This window comes from Fukomys damarensis, unplaced genomic scaffold (genome assembly GCF_012274545.1).
Source record: "Fukomys damarensis isolate Sample0158 unplaced genomic scaffold, DMR_v1.0_HiC HiC_scaffold_39, whole genome shotgun sequence".
Classification (NCBI taxonomy): Eukaryota; Metazoa; Chordata; class Mammalia; order Rodentia; family Bathyergidae; genus Fukomys; species Fukomys damarensis.
Window position 1 is genome coordinate 27,530,166 of NW_022900951.1, and position 22,752 is coordinate 27,552,917.

Sequence of the window (22,752 nt, forward strand, 5' to 3'; positions counted from 1 at the left end):
ATAAATATGCCTAGCTTTACTTTGAGCTTCTATATGTACTGAAAGAGATTTGTCAAGCATCCTTGCAAATCTTATATGAAAACATCTTTTTCCTGGGATTGCTTTCCAGAAGGGTGCCAACATTCCTTTAAAAAGGGGCTTCTGTGAATAACTTGGTTTCCCCCTAAACAAAACCCAAGGTCTGAGGAAAGATGGATAATTTCAAAACTACAACAAGGAAAATCCAAGGTGAACTTGGGAAAACTGAGCAATAAGCTTGAAGGAGCTCCCACTAGCCAGGGGTAATAACCTTAATTCACTGGAACAATGAATAAATAAGAAACTATAAGTCCATACTGACATCAATATATATAGAGAAAACAAAGCTTTTTTTTTTTTAAAGAGAAGAAAGTCTGCTGGTAAATGTAGGATCATGTTAAAAGTAGGAACACCATATTTTTGCAAGCCTTAAAGTAATATTAAGTGACTTAGGGAAAGATCTAAAATGGATACTTAACGCCATTAGATGACTTATCAATTTCAAATAAAAATATAACTTGACGATGTAAGATCTGATGGTGACCACCTTAACAGAGCAATTAAACTTAGCAGCATCTTTGCAGAATGGGACTACCTCATATAATGCAACTCCTCGAGATGTGACTTGATGTACACAGCATCTCGTATTCTTGCCAAAAATATTTGATTTGTGCCTTTTCAAGTCTTGCCTGTACCCAATATATCAGAAAATCAGAGAAGAGAGACCAAGTGAAATGACACTAGGAGGGGAAAACAGAAATCAGACAAATCCATTTTAGAAGGTGGGCTATTATTTGACACTACTGACCTGGAATTATTCGAAGGTCAAAGAAAGAGGTGAAAGAGCTGAGTAAGCCTAAACAGAAGACATAAGTAAAATAACAAAATACAATGTATGAACCAATATGAGATATTGGTAGCGTCTCCTCCTGAAATATAAAGATTTTTGATGTGTTGGAAAAATTTGAATATGTACTAGATATTAAATATAATATGGTATTATTTTCAATTGGTTTCGGTATGATAACCAGGCATTAGTCATTTTTGGCAAGCCTATATTCCAATGTGATGTGTGCTGAAAAATTTAGGGGTGAGTTACAATGGTGTTTATAAATTACTTACAGAAGTAAAAAAGATGTGTTTGCGTGTGTGTTACACTTTATATTAGATTTAGGCAGGGAAGAGCCAAAGGCAAATGGGGGAGAGAGAAAAAAAGGCATATATGGCAAAATGTTAACAAGCCTTGACTCAGAAGTTAGAAGGAAGAGAGATGGGTATATTGATATTTATTTTGCAATTTTTTTCAACTCCTCTAAATGCCTGAAAAGTTTTACTTTAAAAAGTCGGGTAAACAATAAATTCAGGAAATATTTTTACTCAAGTAACGTTTAGATTAAAAACATTATCCTTAACACGTTACTTTTTTGATGTACAGAGAATAGAACTCAGGATGTTGTGCATAACACTAGACAAGTACTCTATCATAGAGCTATACCTCCAGCCTGTCTGCCTGTCTGCCAGCCCTCCCATCTGTCTATCTGCCCATCTGCCTGCCTGCTTGCCTATCTATCCATCTATCTAAGTATCTATCTATGTATCTATCTATCATCAACCTATCTATCTGTCAGCTCTGTATCAGGGTCTGGCTATGTTGCTCAGGCTGGCTGCTGATCCTTGTGCTTCAGACTCTCCAGCCGCAGCAATTACACATGTGCACCACTGAGCCCTGCTTCTTAATCCATGTTAGAATCATTGTCTTATTTGTGAAATAGGGGAATCAATATTTCGTTTGCCTAAAATGAAAAGGAAACATAATTTCTTCAGATAAGTTTTGATCAGTAAGATCTACGAGGCAGAGATTTTTCAATTTGGGGATTCCATCTCCCTTCACCTTGCTTCGCTTTCCCATTCAATCTTGTATTCACCAACTTTATTTTAACTACAGTCCTCTTTCTTATGTTGTTGGCAATCTATTGCTTGAAGGTGTAACTCCCTGTAGTCTTTTGACTAATACATCTTTTCCTGGAATTCCAGAAGAAAAGGAGCTTATGAAAATGTAACTGTGCTTTGAAATGACTCAAATTACAATAAATAGGATACGAACTTGGGCAAATAAACACAAAGCTGTCTAGAAACAGTTAAGATTGTTTTTAATATTATGGATCCCTGTGACAATTTGGTAAAACTGAGGACTCCTCAGAGTAATGTTTCTAAGTTCATAATTTACATTACATAAAAAGGAAACCGAATACTAAAACAATAACAAAATCAAACTGTGATATAGTAATACATGTACTTAACACATTAAGTACTAGGATCTTACAGGCATATCTAATGTCTACTGAACATATGAATTATATAGAGTTTAATAGAAATAGTAACTTCTAGTATTCTATAGGACAGAAGGGTGATTGTAGTTCACAATATTCTGTTCTATATTGTGTGAGTAACTAGAAGAAATGAACTCAAAAGCTCCAAAGACAAAGTATTGATAAAGAGATAGAACTGTTAATTAAATAGATTTGATCAGCACATATTGTACACAACTATTGAAACATCCATGTACCTCAAAAATATGTTTAATGATGCGTTCATCAAAAATTTAAAAATAGTGTAAGATGGAAGTGTTAATTACCCTACTTTGATCATTATATGGTGCATGCATAGACTTCATATTATCACATTATACTCCATAAATTTGTATAACTAAACTAATAATAAAAATAAGCATAATCATATTTTGAGGTATCTGTAAGAACTCTAATGAGATATGAATATATTTGATTTCACAGATATTGTTAATATGAATGTATCCTTGCTTTAAATTCAAAATGGAAAGAATGCTCAATTTCAATTTGAGGTTAGTGAACACAAAGAAGTAAATTATTCCCCGTTCAAGATCATGGCACCCCTTCAATTCTATTCACGGAACCACACTAAAAATTCTTTGCATAATAGGGCTGCTTTTTTATCCTATAACTTCCTTTTATAGCTGATAGTCTTTCATTTGCATCCTGTTTACAGAGATCATTTTGGTGGCTAAGAAACCATTAAAGTCATTAGTATCACGCTTAAACCTATAGATGTTATCTAATTCCTATGGTACATAAATGAAGCAACGGTAAGTTTTCCATCTTAATTTGCACAGCTAATTGAGTATTTTGCAGTTCATTTGTTTCCATCACAGACTAATGTTAATAGACGTCCACCGCTATTTGAAAATTTCTGAGAATTTTCATGTTACTGTACTGATACACTGACATATTGCATTTTCAAAAAGGAAGGTTAAAATTATGTAGGTGTATGGTTCAACTAGTTTTCACAGACTTTTTGCTTAAATTATACACTTTCTTTCATGAGTACCTTTGAACTGTGAAATGTTGAACATTTTTAACAGCTGCATTTAAAGACCATTACAAATGAAGAATACTATGCTTAAGTTGAATGTCTTATTTTTCACCTGTGCAATAAATAACTTCTATTCTCTTCTAACTTCTACTTGTGTTGCCACTGATTAATGATAGTTTTGTGATTACAGCCCTCTTACAATTGTTAGGCCTACATATCTTTTATGAAATATTATATTATTTCTTTGGACTTGATATGCTATTGGAAACTTGGAAAGAGCTTTGAGCATATTGGGAGAACTGGAACCACTTATAGTTTATCACAGTTTTAAATTTCACAAAACTTAAACGATCTCAAAATCCTACAAAGTATACCATAAACCTGATTCAGTGGAAATTTAAATACACTAGCATTTATTTTTAAAATGTAGCAAAAGGTAGACAATTTTAAAAGCTGAGTTTAAAAACAACAAACCCTCAAGGAAGCTGATCTTGACCTTTTAAAACACAAAAGTGCAATATTTAATGTAGGTCAAAATATTAAAAGAGAATGTTTTCTATCCAATTATAGCCAAATCCCCAACTGTAATTAACCTACAATTTGGATAATACTTCATAGCAGAGTCAGCATATACTACTTTCTTATAAAACAAGAAGGGATATAAAATTTTCCAGCTTACTTTGTGAAACAGGCATATTGTGCCATATTTATTTACAAATTATAATTTACATTTAGAAGTCAATGTCATATAACAAGATTTTAAAAATTCAAGTAAATAACAATAATATATATTGTTAAATAGGAAGAAACTATTCAAATGGGAAGACTAGCAGGGGAGGGGAAAAGGAAAGCAATCAAAAGCAAAAAATGAGAAAACAATGAAAAGTGGAATCCAAGATTTTGTAAATAAGGAGGGTAAGAGAGGCTAAAGGGAGAGGAGGAGAATGGAAAAAAAAACAAGGATCATGATATATCATGTACAAGTTCAAATTCCTGTGATGAGTGTGATCGTTTTGTATTCCTACATGTACAAATAAACTTAATTGAAAAACGTTATCAGAGGGAGTAGTAATATACTCTATTCAAATACTATATACTAAAATATTTTAAAATGAGAAGTAATATTTGTCCATATTAAAGAAATGGAATATTTCAATCAATAATAAACTTTATACATTCAAGAAATATTGGGGAGGTAAGGAGGGGGTGAAGGGAGGACAGGGATAAGGGGAAAAAATGAGAACCAAGACCTGTCATGTAGAGGTACAAGATCCCAATGATGAATGTAACTGTACATATACCTAAAATGTGCCAATAAACTCAAGGAGAGGAAAAAAAAGAAATAATTATCTTTAATTTTATTCAATCTGTTTTAATCCTTTCATTTTCTACCATTTAATTTTAAATTAGATTGAACTTGCTTTAGAAATGTTATGCAAGTTTAAACCTGTTTATAGCAATAATATTTTATTTATTTAAATAATGGAATACTTGTGTGACTAATAGAAATATTTCAATGTGAAAAAAAGTGCTTGGGCCTGGGGATTTAGCTCAGGGGTTCCGCCACCTGCCTTGCAAGTGCAAGGTCCTGAGTTCGATCCCTAGTACCAAAAGAAAAAAAAAAGTGCTTGACTGTTCAAGAAAGTAATTTAGCTGCAAAGTTTGGGCCTTTATTTTATCTCTATATAATCAAGAATATCTTCTAACCAAGGTGCAATAAACATGTATTTGGAGGAAGCTGCTAATCTTTAATTTTAGCAAGATTTGCATGTGTATGTGTACATCAACTCTCATGTCTGTTTTGTATAAAACTATGAATTGCATTTACTTTCTGAATTAAGCAACATCGGGAAAGGAAGTGCAAAAAGACAATGGACATAATTCTAAAGCTTTCTTTCTATTACATTCTAACCACAGATGTTCATCACTGAGGTATTCGGTCCTGACTATTAAAACCCACCTATTATGTAGATGATAGTTAGGATACAAGGGTTTGGCAACAGAACTGAGTTTTCATTGTTCACAACAATAGTCTCATTTGGTCAATAAAGGCCAAGTCCTCCCTTATGAAACAAGAAACATTAGCATCAACTGGAAGCATAATACACCGTCCCATTTATAAAATATCTATGCTTTCCAACGGCAGCAGCTTGCATTTGGCTTTCCGTGCTGCCAATATATTCTAAGGTTAAACGATAATTGAATTCAACAGTAACCCTTTTGTTTTTTGTTTCTCCTTTTGATTTCACTATTTTTTCCCCTAAGTACCACTTTAAGAAAGTACTAGCAAATGTAATGGAACTAGAAGTAAATATTACTACCATGTTTTTTTTAGCATAAAACTCATATTCACAGATGTTAAAAAATCTAACCAAAGATCTGTCTTCTCTATGATACTGTCATTCATAAGTCCTTTCCTCGTCTTTCAGAAAATAATTGAGATGTAGCTTGTTAAATTTGGAATACACTGAAGACACTCACAATTAATAATCTTGTGTGATTTTTAAAACAAACCCCAAAGTTGAAAATAGCTAAAAAGCACTAAGTAGCAACAAGTATATATTTCAGTATCAGATAAAAAGAAATATTTCTTTTGTGCTCTTGATGAACTTGATGGGCTTCTTAATATTTCTCCCACTCAACTCACCCTGCTTATAATCTTCTCTTCTGAATTCTTCTTTCAAAAGGAAGTTTAAATAGCTCTCTAAAATGTTGGTATTCCTATTTGACATGTCACCTTACCTCTTTTTCCTCTCTGCCAGCTGTTTGCAGACCTCCTGCCACCGGAGATTCAAGCTTCCCAGTTTTTCCTGCAGAATGCTGGCATCTGTTTTTGAGGACTGTTGAATTATTTCTTCCCCAGTTGCATTCAGTGTCCTGACAACAGTGTGTCGCTGGCCAATGCCATCCTGGAGTTCCTGCAAAATACCAAAACCACGGAACAAAAATGAAGTACCTTGTGCTCACTTGTGCAGCACATACAAAAAAAAAAAAAAAAGAAAAAGGCCCGTATCCTTTATTTGAGTAAAGATTAAACAATGAGCTACCACATACACTTATACCGGGAGAGAAAAACTATACAAGCTTCAGGTGAAAGTTGCCGCATGAAATTTACATGCCATATCCAAAGGATACAAGACAGAAAGACACCTTAGATGTCAGCAAAAAAGCGTCCTCTCATTTCAGCTCCAATTTTTATTTTTGTAAGCTTGGTGGCTAGAAGATGGTATAATATCCTACAAATCAATTAGTTAGAAAGCTTTTCAAGAGCCAATTCGATTTCTTGTCCCCACAAGGATGTTCCATGTTTAATAGCCCATGAAGTGCTATAAAATTTAAACATGAGCAAAGAACTATATTTAGATTTCTCTGTGGTTGTTGATATGAGAGGTGAAAAATAATATACAGTTTAGCAATAATATTTTTTAAAAACTCCAGAGGTTATTAAATAAAATTGAATACTATATAAAAGGAGATTTATTTCAAATTCTGTTTGTATCAATGTATTTTGCATTATGAAGCCACACAAAGCTGAGAATCAACTGCTTTCAGGGCAGCCCACCAAGAACCCTCTAAGGCAAGTAATAAATTTTAAAATAATCTATAGCCACCAGAACATTTTTATGAGTCTTTGATGTTATCAAGCTTAAATATCTTCTGTTTTATCTTGAATGAAATTTTAAGAATAAAGTGTCAGAAAATTATTTCATTAAAAAGAGACCATTTCAACCAAGTGTGGATGAAAATGAAAATGCTTTATCATTAAATAAAAAAATTCCAATCTCTATTTACCTTTAAAAAGATAATGTAGTACTTTAAGGAAATTAAAATAACATTACTAAATCTAAAATTTAGAAACTGAAATAACCCTTAAGAACTTGAGATACCATTGTATGTAAATCTAAATGACTCCCAAATCCTTATGGTATTAACAAAATAATGATAATATGTGAAATAGCATTTCAATACATATGATTCAATTGACAAATATTCTTATACTCCCCTACTCCTCGATCCAATACCAAGTTAATACAAGACTCCAGAAAATGTTTACCAAATAAATCAATAAATGCATATCTTTTTGAGACTGAGTCAAATCACTCACATTCATTCCACAAAAACTTCTTGATATTTTTTACTACATTCATGTGACTTTTTAAAAAAAAATAGAATTGTTGTCAGCATATTTTTATTAATTAAAAGCCTCCATAAGTGCGGTTGGAGATACATCTCAGTGTTAGACCACTTGCTTAACATAAGCAAGGCTCTGGGTTCTGGTCTTAGCCCATGAGCTGTGCTCTAGTAAACGTGTCATTTTCTTGCAAATAACAAGTTCTTGGATTTTACCCCACTGCTTACATCTCACTCTTTACCTCCTGCTAAGATCATCGTTACGTGTAACAGTCAATCTTTAGTAACAGGGTTATCAGTCATAACACACTGTGTCTATAATGTTATTAAGCCATAAATTCCTTGAGGGCAGGACACAGTTTTGTCCTGTTGCTTAGTACAATATTGTGTCTGGGCCATGAGAAGTTTCAATAAGTAACGGTTCATCGAATGCGCAAATATGTGAGTAAAGGAAATAGGAAACAAGAGAAAAGAATGAATGGAGGAATAAAAGAAGGGATAAAGGGAGAGAGAAAAGGAAGGATGGCAGGAAGGAAGGAAGGAAGGAAGGAAGGAAGGAAGGAAGGAAGGAAGGAAAGAAGGAAGGGAGGAAGGAAAATATCATCATTATGATATCATTAGCATTAACATTTATCATTGGGCCTCCTAGAGATTCAAAAACTATATACAATTTTCTAGCTTTCTGGCAATATATAATCTAGTTGAAATTAGACAGGAGTGAAAGATGATTTGTTATATGTAATAAGATAGAGAAGGCAAGGAACTCAGTGAATGGTAGATCTGAAGAAGGATGATCTTAGTCGAAGGACAAACACAAAAGTCCTCCAGGGGAGTTTAGAATTTAAAGAATGTGTAGAACTTAGAGACCTGAAGGTTTAGGGAGGCATCAGGATGGCAGAAGTCGAGTCCTGTGGTGTGCAATCTCCACAATCTGATCAGGAATATCCAAATGGATTCTATGTCATTGGATGAAAGCATAACTTTAGGAAGAATTACAGCTATAGGTATATATCGTGGCCCGGGCAGAAAGGGCTTGCTTTTGATTAAGGAGTTTGAAATTCATTGGAAGTCAACAGAAAACAACTAAGCCTTTAAATACGGTAATGGCAAGTCTAGAGTGATCTTTTTGAATAAATTCTGACACAGAGGACAGGAAAACAGCTGAGGCAGGGAAACAGACAAAACAGGCTAGGATAGGAGTCTGGGACACAGGTACAGGAACTAAACCTAGGATTCTGACAATGTATCAGAAAGGAAAAGCTAGAGGTAATATGAACTATTAAAAAAGAATCTACAAAGCTTGGGAAAAGTTGAATCATGCAAGTAGGAGCGACTTCTGAAATGGAAAAAACTTTGCCTAAAACAGAGAAGTCATGGAAGAAGCTAGAAGGGAGAGATCAGAGCTCATATTTGTATTGTCAGTAGTATTATAACTCTTAACTTATAGTTTTAAACATGTATGGGACACATATCAGAAAGATGCTCTTCAAACTTTAATGTGTACAGGATGTCCTGGAGATCTTGTTACAGTGATTCAATAGGTCAAAAGAGAATCTTAAATCTTGTATTCCTAGCATGCTCCAAGGGATCAGTGGTGTTCTTGGTCCAGGAACAACACTTTGAGTAGTAAGGTAATGGAGTAGATATGTGCTTTTGAGTCTTTACTAAATAATCAGGAAGTTCTTATTGCTAGAAACTAAATCTGCTTCTGAATTTTTATCTCAGCCTCTTTGCTTTGTGTTTATGATCTTAGCCCTTTTACTTCATGGCTGATGGCTATGGTGCCTTTTACAAACCCACTATAGAACCAACAAGGGTTTTATTATTTCTGTTTCACAGATAAGAGATAGAAATGAATAGCTAAGAGTGAATTAATAACTTTAGATTGTTAGATTTAAATCTCATTTATATAGAATCCCAAATCAGGGTCTTTAGATTTTTAAACATTATGTCAGGACAGAGTTCATTAAATAGTCTATTGCATTTGTATCAGAAGATTGTATAACCTGGAAAAATATTTACAGCGTATGGTCTATTCTGAGAAAATATTCAGTGGTAAAGTGTATAAAAAAGCCAAATAATGGATCAAAATAGGAAAAATTTGCATACGCTGTTTTATGGTTAGCCTCTGAGCAAGAAAAAAGATAACATTTGATTTACAAAATTAAATGTAAAATTTTAATCAACTTCACACAGCAAAAAACAAATTAATTTGAATTCTATAGCTTCTAAATATTTTAAGTAGTAAATTATTCATTACCAATGATATTTCTAAGCTTTGATATCATATTAATATACTGTTGTCATAAGCATCCTTATCTATCTCTGGAAATTAACATCTAGTCTTAGTTTTAGACAGAAAATCATAATTAAATCTATTGGATTATTCATTATGGTGAAAAAGCTTTTTGTGTTTTGTTTCCAATATTAAAGCATTTCTTCTTAATAAGGACTGCATATCAGACTCCTCAAGGGAGCTTTTCAAAAATACAAAAGCCCAGAACTACCCTATTCCCACTGAATCAGAATCCTAGGGGGAAGGAAAGGAAGGTGTGCAAAAATAGATATCCCAGGAAAGAAAGGGTAGGCTAGAGATGCACAGAGGGAAAAGGAGCGCAGAAGGGGTATGATTTTGAATGGCTGAGTTATTCCTAAATTCTTTTATGCTTTTCAAATCAAGATGTGCCCCTAATTTATAGAAAATAACATTTCAGTGCCTAAGTCTTTCAAGTCTATTCAAATTGAGGGGAGGGAAGAGGAGATTGATGCAAAGAAGAAACATATTTTTAGAGAGGAAAGAATACAAGAAAAAGAAATTACTATCTTTTATATGAAAATATTGCATACATTTTTAAAAAAGATATTTGTAAAACTTTCCCAAAATATATGAAAACACAATACATGAAAAATAAAATGTGACAGATGAAGGAAAGGAATGAGTTAAGAAACAGTAATGAGAAATGGGACACAATGTCAAACTGAGTGAGCTGTATAAGAGTTAAAGAATTGGTTAAAAAAAAATTCACCAATGAGGAAGAAAAATAGGAAAATAAGAGGAAAAAAACCATGATTTAGGGGAGAGAGATAAAGATGGAAGGAAATATAAAAAAGAAAAACAAACCTTTATTGAACAAGTAAATGTGTCAAGAATCCAGTCCCGAGGTTTTCTTATAATTTTACTAATAAATTATTTTAAGACAGATTAATCACTGATGGATCAACTAAAAATACATGGTAAACTGAACTTGCAGAGAGTTGTGGAACTCGTAAAATTTTACACTGTGGCTTCATAAAAATATTCTGCTCTATCTTCTTTTTCTGTTCTTATTAAAATTATTTCCTTCTTTTTTGCTAGTCTGCAGAATGGAAGAATTTGAAAAGCAGTTTCTGGTACTTGTCTCAAAGATAAAGTAAACAAGCTTGTCTCTCCTGTGAATTCTTAGACTTTGTAGTCACCTCTGTCTTCACATATTTTAATATACTTCAGAAAGTAAATTTCAGCTTTTATCAAATGATGAATTTTTATAAAGAAGCAACACAAAGGGGCAAATACTCAAAGCATCAAGCAGGGATAGCAATAGGACACATTCAACTTAATCCATCTGAGGGCTATGCGATTCTCCTGATGAAGACAGTGAGAAAGGCAGAAGGCTAGGTAACTTTCGGGAAATCTGTGAGTTACAAAGAGGAAGGGAGAAGCAAGGATAAAAAAATAGCATAAAAGAACAGGATGGATGAGGAAAAGATAAAAAGTGGCTTAATGGTATGGCAACTGCTTTTAGATACAAAATAATCTATAATTATTAATTTTAATTGTACACATTATGGGTACTTTTAACTGCATACATATAGTGTGTAATTATCAATTCGGAGTGATTAACTTTTCCATCTCCTTAAACATTTAAAAAACATTTTTGATTAGCGTGTAGAAATTGTACATATTTTTGTGAAAATGACAAGTTTTGCATGAAGGTTTTTTTTTTTAAATTTTTGTTTTTCGAAAATGACAAGTTTTGATCAACAAATGAGAGTTGTAGGAAGTAAGGACCAAGGAAGGCTCGGAGGGCTCAGAAAGAGGAAAGTAAGAATAAGGTCTGCCTATTCATTCTAAGATCAAGCTCAAACATCCCAGGAACCAGGGAATATCTCTGGCCTCTGCCTTTGTAGTTAGTTCTCTTACTATTCTCCACCTTGAAATTTAGCTTCAACTCTCAGGAAAAACAAACGTCTTTCTACTAGTTTGACTGACCTGCTACCTTTTGAGGGATAAACTCATTGCTTAGCCTTGTAGTCATTTTAAAAGTTTCCTCTTTTGGGAAATTTAGCTTTAATTCCCAGGAACTCCAAGGGGAGGTAAGTTCCTTTATGCTGAATAGGTTTTCATAAAACACTTTTATTTAATTTAGCATCATTGATGTACATATTGGTCTTTACAAATGAAGATTAAGTAATCTGAGTGTTTCCTCTTGGCCATAAAATATATCTCCAAATTTGAACTGTGCTACAGATTCAACTTCTAGCATTGGGTGTACAGATCTTTTACTAGTAATTTGGAAAACAAATCAAAGAGGAGTGGTCTTTGCAAATTAATATTCAGAATTAAAAGTACCCGTTTAACCTCTTCTTTCTTACATTCTCATTTTATTTTCACTTTAGTTGATGCTTATGTGGTCCCATTCATAAAAATGCTGCGATTATATCAATGCTTCTGTTACTTTTGTCATAGGAGCTGGAATCAAGAGGTGGCCTTATTAGATTTCATCTAATACCCTGCTTTTACTGTGAGGTATAATAGTACATATGCTCATTGGTTTAATTCCTTATCTGATCCTGATAATGACTGTCATAAAAGAATAATGAGAATTTCACCTTTTTGAAAGGAAACATCCTGCCAATGAACTAAAGGAAAATTAGGTACAGGAGTGATTTATTTTAATGAGACATTTACCTAATATCAGATTACAATGATATTTCCTTTGGATATGTTTATCACATAAACATCACTGATGTATATGTTCATCATCAGTGTTATTATTAATGTGGATACCAAGTGAATTAATCATAACAGGCTCTAAGTACTACATAATTTAAAGCTACTACGTTTTTTTTTCTTTTTCAAGAAATGATGCCCTGGGCAAACCCCCAAAACAATATAAAAAAGAAAATCCTCCTATATTCATCAATTACAAGGTGAGGCTCAATGTAGAGGGTTATCAAAAAATAAAATTTCTATCTTTATAGATCTGAAACTGGGATCCTCACATTAAATCTGGCCTCACTCATGTTTTAGAATTAGAACTTTGTTTATAATTTGAATGCCTCACAGTGGAATACGTGTACATTCATCACTCTCCAAAGGCAATTGAATTGCTTTACTCAAAACTGTTGCTCTAAAGTACGTAACTCTTTAATGTAAAGTGAATAGGGTTTCTTTTGATAAAGTCACTGTTAGGGTTCTCTAGCTTCTCAGATTCATGCAATGCTCCTTGGCTTCTAAAACATTCACATGAAGTTCAGGGAAAATACATAAAACCATTTAAGAATTTTCTTTTCCTCCATTTACTTAGATTTGTTTAAAAAAACAACCTGGCTTTTCTCTGATAAAATAGCACCTCTCATCCATGGCTATGCTTGCTTTTTCATTAAGTGATCTTGGCTATAAAGCAGATGATTTGGAGTGTACAATATTTCTCCATAATTGCTAGCATAGTTTTGGATATGTGTGAGTTATTCCATCATGGAACATATTGCATAAAACCCAAAAACACTGGCATTTATGACAGAGTATTTGAAAGAAACACAGGTCATTTAAATACTCCCCATCCCCCTTCTTTCCAGAGGTCTTATAAATCAGGAGCCACACAAGGATTTGTTCTAAAGCCCATTTGGTGGACAGAACATGATATGATGTGTATGTATGTGCGTATAGAAATAATAACAAAATTGTTTTCTGGATTTTTTTTTTTTGGTACTAGGGATCGAACTCGGGTACTTGTGCTTGTGAGGCAGTCAGCAGAAGCACTGAGCTAAATCCCCAGCTCAAAATTGTTTTCTAAAAGCAAGACATTGTGATTATGCAATTGATTCTAGACTAAAATAATTAAAATGTCTAATTCATTGGTTCTAAAAAGCTGTTTTCCTATTGTGATTCATCACACCCAACAAATATTTTCACACTGTGATCTACTAGTTGTTGTGTGTCTCGTATTGGCCAGGCACTGGTCATCATGGGCTGCAGGCGGAGGAATAGATTGGAGAAGAGCTCTGGACTAGAAGTTAAGCAGCTAAGGGAAGGGAAGTTACGAGCTTTAATTGACAAGGGCAATGGTTGGAAAGGAGAGAAGTGGATTAATACAAGTGACATTTGGGAGATAAATCGATAAAACTTCGTTAGGCATTGAGGACAGCAATGAAATAAATATATCAGTTAGAGATGTTGGTCTGGAGCTCAGAGAAAATATCAGAACTGAAAATATACCTGGGCATGTTGTGGGCAGAACAAAATCTAAGATTTGTTAGTTGTGCTTGGCTCTGAGTGTGGTTGGATCTACCATTGTCACTTAAACGATTTGGGGCAAATACAGATGTAGCGATCAGAGTCCAAAGATATTTTGGAATTCCTTGAATATTTACATGACTATTAGATGAGGAAGCAAAAGAAATAATTTTATCCTTATTGACCCTTGTTACATCTACTATTTTTCATTTCCATTTGCAGACAGAAAGATCAGTTATTATCATCATGGGGTATAATGTAGAGAGTTGAAAGGCAGTATGATTGCCTACAAATTCAGAAAAATACAGAATATCATACCCCTCCATTAGTAAAAATCAGTGGTCAAAGGTAATTTCCACTTATAATGGTGTTACTCTTGAAGAGATCAGGAATTAAACTTGTTCATGAACTCCTTTTCTATTTTCATAGGAATTTCACATATTTTTGCTATGGTACAATCTCTAAATGACTGTTTAATGAAGGCAAATTGTTCAGCGCAATTAAGCATTCTCTCCTATGTGATTCACTCCAACACATATTTAGTGTAAATACTCTGTAAATGATGCTTTACAATGATAAATAAATTTCTATTTTTGCCAACACTATGAATTTAATATGAGAGAGCACAGCAAGAAAGAAACTATATACAATGCTATTTTATAATACAACTGTAAAAATTTCCTTGAAAATAAGATGCATCAACTAATTGTATGATCCTGTATATAATTGTGGCTATTTATGTGTGTGCGTGCATCTAGATTTGGGGAGATGGTAAGGAAAGGAACAGACAGAGTGTACTAATTATAAGTGCCTTGAGGATGGTGTTTTCCCAATCCTCATGTTACCAGGCACAGTGTTGAGTGCTATTTAGTTTCATAATTGCTTAAGAAATATTTGAGAAATTGAGCAATACTGGGCAAGATACTACAGTCTGTTTGATCAGTGTATCATGTGGGAAAAGTTTCAAAAGTAAACTTTTTGAATATATGCAATACCCAAGTATAGAAAACAGTCATTAAAGAATAATTGAGTTTTATCAAAGTCTTATCTCTTACCACAAACAAGTTATCAAGGAAAGGTTTAGTTTCTCAGGCTCTTGAGAATGGAAAGGCCCAGAAATAAGATGAAGAGGGATAAAAACAGATCTCTGTGTCTAACATCAATTAATTGACTTTAAGCAGTTAGCTTAGATTACAGAAGCCCCAAGACATCAACTAACATTCCACATCTAAGCACATATTGGGCATCACTAAGCCTCATATTTCCCTCCACCAAGTTAAACGGGTATTAAACATAAGCTACTCTTTTCTCTTCAAGCCTTGATTTCTGAGGTTAGATTTCTTATTTCCCAACTCATTATCACTTTTATGGTAATGCTTCTCTCCTTCGTGGAATAAGATGAAAAGAGCTGACGAAGAAAAATGTGCATCTCTTGTTGACTGGGCATGTCCTCTGCACACCAAAAACATCATACACAAAAACTAAATTGCTCCTTGTTATCAACATATTTGAATACTACCAACAATCTGTATTTCATGGAATATATACAAAAGAGAGAAATTTAAGAATAAAACAGCCACAGGACTTCCACCATTATTCAAGAGACTTTCGAAAAGGTTAGGGATAATTATAAAAATAGGTGAAAATTAACTATAACAAGTTTGACTTCTTTATCAGTGCAAATTGGGTAGAGAAACAGATACAATTATTATTATTATTTTTGTGGTACCGGGGATTGAACTAGGGTCCTTGCACTTGAAGGCAGGCCACCGAACCGCTGAGCTAATCCCCCGGCCCTATACAATTATTGCATGTGAATGTTTTCTATTTTTATTGTTAGCCTAGCAATGCTTCCTTGCAAGCTTCCACTCAAGACATTTCCATTGGACTAAAACCTCAAAGAATGCAACGCGAAACCAATGTAAAATCACCTCTGCAACCGATTTCTATTTGAATGACGTCTGTATTCTCCCACTTAACAGGCTGAAAATTACCAGATCATTTATGTTTTTACCTCTCTGTCTTTTTCCCAGTCCAAGTTCTATCTTACTGATCTTAATTGTAACAGTTCTTGCCAGTTGATTTCATCATTATTTTTCCCCTCCAATCTCTCATTACACTTCAGCTATGTTACAAATACATTTTCCTAATTGTTTTCCCTCAGATACTTTCATTGCATAACATCCTACCCAATCTTTCCAGATTAATCCTCCAGAAGTACAGTTCTGCTGGTGCATTTCCTGCTAAAAATTCTTACTAAATAGTCAGTGCCTTCCTAATAAAGACCAAATATTTAGATGACATTCAGAACCCCATTGCATCCCTGGAAGGAAACTTCTATGCTTATAAAAATAACTTCCCAATTTTTCATCCATGGTTCAGCACAACTGGAAAACTCAACTGAAATATAGGTACCCTGGGTCATCCCTCAGACCTTTGACACTTCTCTCTTTCATTACACATATGCTCATTTCTACTTTTGGAATCCTTTCATTCCAACCCACTCAACAAGGAGTTTCAGGAGAGCAGAAACCAATAACAGTTTTCCTCACTCTAATGCCTAGGAAATTGCTTCCTATATAAATGTTTCAAAACACATTTGTTGAATGAATAAATAAAGATGCACCACCCCAGATATCTCTCATGAAAAATTCTCACTAAAAGTTCTCTAGATGTTCCATAAAATCCTACTGCATTTGGATAGTCCCTATGGTGATTTTCAGAGATAACTTCATTATTTTGATTGAAAGTTTAAGAGTTTTTCCAGTGCAGGGACATTGTCCTCTTTAAGTTTTCTACAGTGCTGACCATTTAAAAATGCTAAACCAAATGACTCCATGAATGAAGGCACTCTCTTACTGGTGTGCTGTAAAATGACAAGATTTTTGCGCATGTTGAAGGCATCTCTAGGATCATAGCACGTGATAAAAATCATGATTAAATTCTATTTCTGTAGTTTTAAATACCTAGTAAGCTTCTAACCCAAAATTTAGGGTTGATCGTTCTGAAAAGACTATTGTTAGCAGAATATTCAAATAATCAGCACTTCGTATTACTGATAGGGATAAAAGCAGTGCTTTTCCAAAGCCCATTCATTGTTTCTTAAGCAGCAACACTGAATTTCAATAGGTAGTTCTGAGAAAGTAAAACTAAAATAAAAAAATAGTAAAATATTTCTGTCATTACCGATCTTCCAATGACCTCAAACCATATCATTTTCACCCAGGAAGAAAGAAATAACAGTCGTGAATGGACCTAATGTCTATGAATGACCAACGGATATGTGAAAAGATGCTTCAAGCTGTTAGTTATCTGAACAATGAAAATTCAAACCACAACAAGATACTACTTCATATCCTGTGAATTGGCAAAAATTGAAGTGACTGACAAAATCAAATGTTGTCAATAATTATCAATGGCACTTTAAAATAGCAGAAACTTTAAAAAAGTGTTTGGCAGTATCTTATAAAGTGAAATATCAGACTCGGTTATTTCACTTCTAGGTATTTATTCAAAACAAACAAACATACTCTCACAAAATTATTCTATCCACATATTCATGGAGTGTTCATTAATAGTAGCCTATCAGGAGGAGAATAAATAAATGGTGCCGTGTTTATACAATGAAATATTAAGTAACAATATAAAGGAATGAATCACTAATGCATTTACAACATGGTTGAATCTCAAACACAGTATTCTGGACAAAATAGTACATATTGTATGATTCCACTCACATGAATTCAAGACAAGACACAAATAATGGTGATAGAAATCCGGTAAGTAGGGGCCGATAAGAGTTTGGAGATTAGCCAGAATGGGACATGTGGAAACTTTCTCAGGTGATGCAATTGTTTTATTTTTTGGCTGAGGTGCCAATTTTATAAGTGGAGCCACCTGAAAAAAATGAACAGCTTCAGCGCTTTAATAGCTATGAATTTGCTTGCTCTGTGGATAACCTTCCTATATGCCCTTTTGCAGCCACTACAGTCGTACCAACTAAAAAAGCACTGAAAAAACGTTAGATGGCAGAATGAGCATTACACAAAAATATGACGACAGATTGGAATCAAGAACTAAATGTAACAGGTTCAAATCTTATATAAGAACAACCTTTTTGCTAGGCATGGTGGTAGATGCCGATAATCTGAGCACCCTGCAAAGCTGAGGAAGGAGGACTGCAGGTTCAAGTCTAACTGTGGGAGTTTGGTGAGACCCTCTCTCAAATAAATAATCAAAAAGGGCTGGGATTACAGCTCAGTGTGAATATCCTGGATTCACGTCTCAGTACCGAAAAACAAAGAAACACTTCACTTCGCCCCAAATAAATCTGTTTCATCCCATATAAATTTTTATTTGACTAAAAATAAAAACAATATCACTTGCAAGTACTTAACTTTCTTCACCTACACACTACATTAGTTATGCGCGGAGTGGAGACATCCAGTGAATTTAAGTTCTTTCTCTTCACATATAACATAGAGATTCTTTTTATGCAAGGAGAAAAGTAACTGAGACACAGGCTGATTGCCAACTTCAAGTATTTTGCAGCCAGAATTAAAAAGGGTGCAGGAACCTAATCAGGTTATATGAGGACAGGCTTAGTGAACCAGCAGGAATGATATTCTGCCCTTTGCCCATTTATCCCCAGACACGGTGATCAGTTTGGACAATCTATAAGACAATAAAGTGACACCTATCTTTCAGGAACATGTACTTATGGGGGTTGTTTCATAAATTAGAAAATAAGAAGACAGTGATCCTACAATTTTAAAATCTGAAAGAGAAAACTCAAGAATCTGCAGAAGTCTGAAAGAGTCAGCTGTTGGTAATGTGATGGCAAATGTCAGTAGTGAACACAAAACCAGGCTAATGAGATGCTTGCCACTATACAGGGGACCCTCCAATGTGCTCAGATTCTAAAACACCTGAGAACATGAAATAACTTGAGGGATGCAGGAGGGAGGACAGATTCCAAAGGAACAGCATAGAAGTACATAAACTAAGTGGAAAAGCCAAGCCCAGAATGAACTGAGGTTTGGGATACTGTTAAAGATGACATCCAGGGCCTTTTAACTTCCATTCAGAGAAACAAGAGCTAGAAAGACGAAGGTTCACGGATTAGGGCAGAAAGGGGAAGGTTAGGGATAAGAGATGACACAGGAAGCAGAACTGTTCAGCTCCTTTTCCTTGTCTGCTCTATCAAGGAGAATTCTTATCAGACTAGGAAGGGCACAACCGTACAAGCCCAACATAGGTGAAGGAATTTTAAAGAGCACCTTACTGCCCTAAATGAGCTAAAATTCCAGGCCCCAGACCAATTATGTTTCAGGGAAATAAAAGAACTTGCACAATACAGTCCTAGCCTGCTGTCAGTGGCCTTTGAGGAACGATGCTAACAATGGAGATAGGCAAATGTCACCCCAATTTTCAAAAACAAGAAGAAGTCGCTGCAATTGCTTTCCATCTTTTCCTGCTAAAGAGCATGTCAGGATGACTGAACAAGGAGCAAACAAATGATTGTTAACAAAGGCAGTGTGGAGGCAGCTAAATTGTGTTTGTTTGACAACTTGTTCTTAGGGTGGACATGTGCGCCTCTGTTTTCGGTTTAATCCCTTTTGTAGTATGAAAATTGGATTTCACATATCTGAACAACTTAAAATAACTTATATTTTCATCTAATAAAATTGTCCTCAGTTCCTCCAATGAAATACCTGTATAAGTGTCTCACTGTGCTCTTGAAAAAGCAGTTGAGCGCTACTAGAACTAGTTAGTCCCCTAGTTAAGAGTGGTGAGAGATAATGATGATGATCTGGTATGTGAACCATTTTATGGCAACAATTTATTTGCTTTACAAAATATGAGAACAAGAAGCATTAACTTCCCAGAGAAATTGGGGAATCTTTATAAGAGGAAGATTTTTGAAAAGAAAGATATTGGAACTAGACAAGATGAATGTCCAGAAAAAATGTTATAGGCACATTCTCTGACATGATATTACTGTATATTTTTATTTCCTGTTTTGTTCAATAATTTTAAACATAATTTTTATTATTAAGAGGTATATTTTCATAATCAGAGAAAAACAATGCTATATTTATTTGGAAAGAAAAGTAATATGTTTACTCGAATAATATATTTTGATCTGGACTTTTTGCTCAAGAGTGAGAGATAGATAAAATAGTCTTTTCCAGTACTGCATTTTAATCATTCAAATGTAGTATTTTTAAATTCAGTTTATCTACAATGGTAGCAACAGCTATAAATATAAATCACTGCTACATTTGCATAAGTAGATATTGCTAAAGTTCAGTACAGATATATCTATATGTGGTGGGTAAAGCATTTCTAAAATCATAAATGACATTCTATCACTTTTCAAGTCACATTATCAACATAGTCTAATATCATCAGTCCACAGATATCTTTAATGACATTTTTCTGCATATTAATTTTGAATAAACCAATGTCTACCATGAAAATACCTAGGGAGAAAGGTCTTTTGTTAAAGGTTATTAAAAGTTTTATATAGTTTACTTGACACCATCTGAACATGCTGCCCTTTATTTAAAAAAAGACAAATTTTCAAATGAGGACAATTTAGAATTATTATTGTAAGCATTATTTTAGGGAAATAATTTTGTTTTGACATTTGGATAAAACGAGTAATAAACCTTGTCATGACTTAGAGGTATTCCCTCAAAACTACTACTTAACATCATTTATTTTTCAAATTTACTTTATTTCCTTATATTTAGTTGTAATATGAAAACTTTAGTCTTTATCTTCCCTGGTTCCATTTTTTCTATTATTGTTTTGTTTTATAGTTTGAAATGTTGTTATATACTGCCTCAAATCCTTTGTGAATTGAAAAAGTGTATAAATCAATAAAATCTAAAACTCTATTTGTTCCTTTAAATAAAACTTTAGATGTTGTATTGAGTAAAGACTAAAAAATAAGGCTCACTTTGCTGTCCATATTTTTTAAAAGAATTTTTAAAGTATTACAAGTAGATATTAAATAAAGAAAATGTAAAAGCTGTTCTATGAAAAAACAATTTTTCCTAACAATGCACTATGTATCATGATCTTAAAATATATTTCCATTTGCTAATATACCTCTAAGATCATTTCCTAATAATATTTTTTGCAGAAAACATTTTACGTATTGACAAAGTATGTTACATTCTGTATAATTATGAAGTAATTTTTCCTATTTCACAGTAATTATTATTCTTTTGTTCCTGATTTTCACTTTCACTTTCTCACATCCGGGAGACAATGTGATATATACACGTGTGTCTGATTTATTTAACTTTAGAGTATGTTCTCAAGGTGCACCCCTTTACCTAGAAATGTCTCAAGTTTAGCCTTTTTTATGGCTGAATAGTATTTACATTTAAAGAAATATCATACCCTCAATGTGAAAATAAAATTATAAGAAAATGAGGAAAAGGATTAATATGAGACATCGACAATATATTCCAGATTCATCAATGACCACATATGTATCTATATCTATTTATTCATCTAAGTATGATCTTTTATTAAAGCCAGGAATGACATTAGAAATTTCTCATATAGAAATTCTGATTGGGTCAAACTGATCAAGATAAAATAATGCGGTTGAAAAGAATGAGCATTAAAACTCTACAGTATCTCAACCTAATTTCAAGAGGACTATATACATCCCTAGACTAGGTTATATGTTTTTGTGAAGTTGCTATATTAGAATGTCATGCTGACATGATTCTTGATAATGTATTTAATGGTTAAAGTATGCATAGTGGACTTTATGGAGTTCATTTCGCCTAACTATACCCCATTTGAAACAAGAAGGTGAATGATACCATTGTGGTATTTTTGTTGTTAAACTTAATGAAAATTCTGTCTACTATCAGTCAAATGAATTTTTGCTTTTCCTGTTGTCCAAATAAACATGTTCAAAAGTAATTTATTTTTATCGAAAAGTTCTGTACTGACATGATGGAGAAAACAAAGCAAAACAAGGCCCTAATTTCTTTCAGACGCACTTGCTGCTGCACCGTATCAGAGGCAGTTAGGGAAGCTTCATTGTTATATTTACCTCACTCTGGTTATGTAGATGGATCAGGTATTGTACATATGGACAGATTTTTAGACTTGCAAATTACAAAAAATATTTTTGGTCAATGTTCAGAAATAAATATAAGCACAATATTCTTTTTTTTTCTATGAACCTACAAGGTTGAATGAGATTCATCTGAAACTTTGATACAACAGTGTGATATCTACCCTGGCCATGAGTAATGTGGGATGATTTGTCTCAATGTGTTCCAGCAGTAATAGCTCATCCCGTAATGACAGGTCAACAAAGCACATTATATGCCATAAAACCCATAAAACCTTCATTTGCCAAGTAGTTTAAAGTCATTCTATTTTGGAGATCATTAAAATAACTAGAAATAATGTGAAAAATCAACGTTGTGATGTTTTTATAATTTATTTCAAAAAGATTTATAAAAGAGAAATTAAAAACTCAGAACAGAACCATGAATAGAAATTTAAAATTCTACAACCCTTAACTCAGGCAGATAGGCTGGGCTTGATGGAGAATACATGTAATCCCAATCAGTGCAGGATCATGAGTTTGAGTCCAGCCTGGGCAAATTAGTGAGAACTTGACTCAAAATAAAAAATAAAAGAAGGGCTGGTGGGTTGAAGCTAAATGAGAGAGAGAGCGAGAGAGAGAGAGAGAGAGAGAGAGAGAGAGAGAGAGA

General features: G+C 33.7%; 1 protein-coding gene across 6 annotated transcripts in view; it reads right to left on the bottom strand.

Moving 5' to 3' along the window:
• The window catches only part of Dmd (dystrophin), a 2,130,457-nt gene that overhangs the window by 813,419 nt on the left and 1,294,286 nt on the right, over positions 1-22,752 (bottom strand). For all 6 annotated transcript variants that reach the window (XM_033760401.1, XM_033760400.1, XM_033760399.1 and 3 more), the window contains exon 45: positions 6,109-6,284. In XM_033760401.1, coding sequence (XP_033616292.1) covers positions 6,109-6,284 — 176 coding nt within the window. The remainder of the gene's footprint in view (positions 1-6,108; positions 6,285-22,752) is intronic.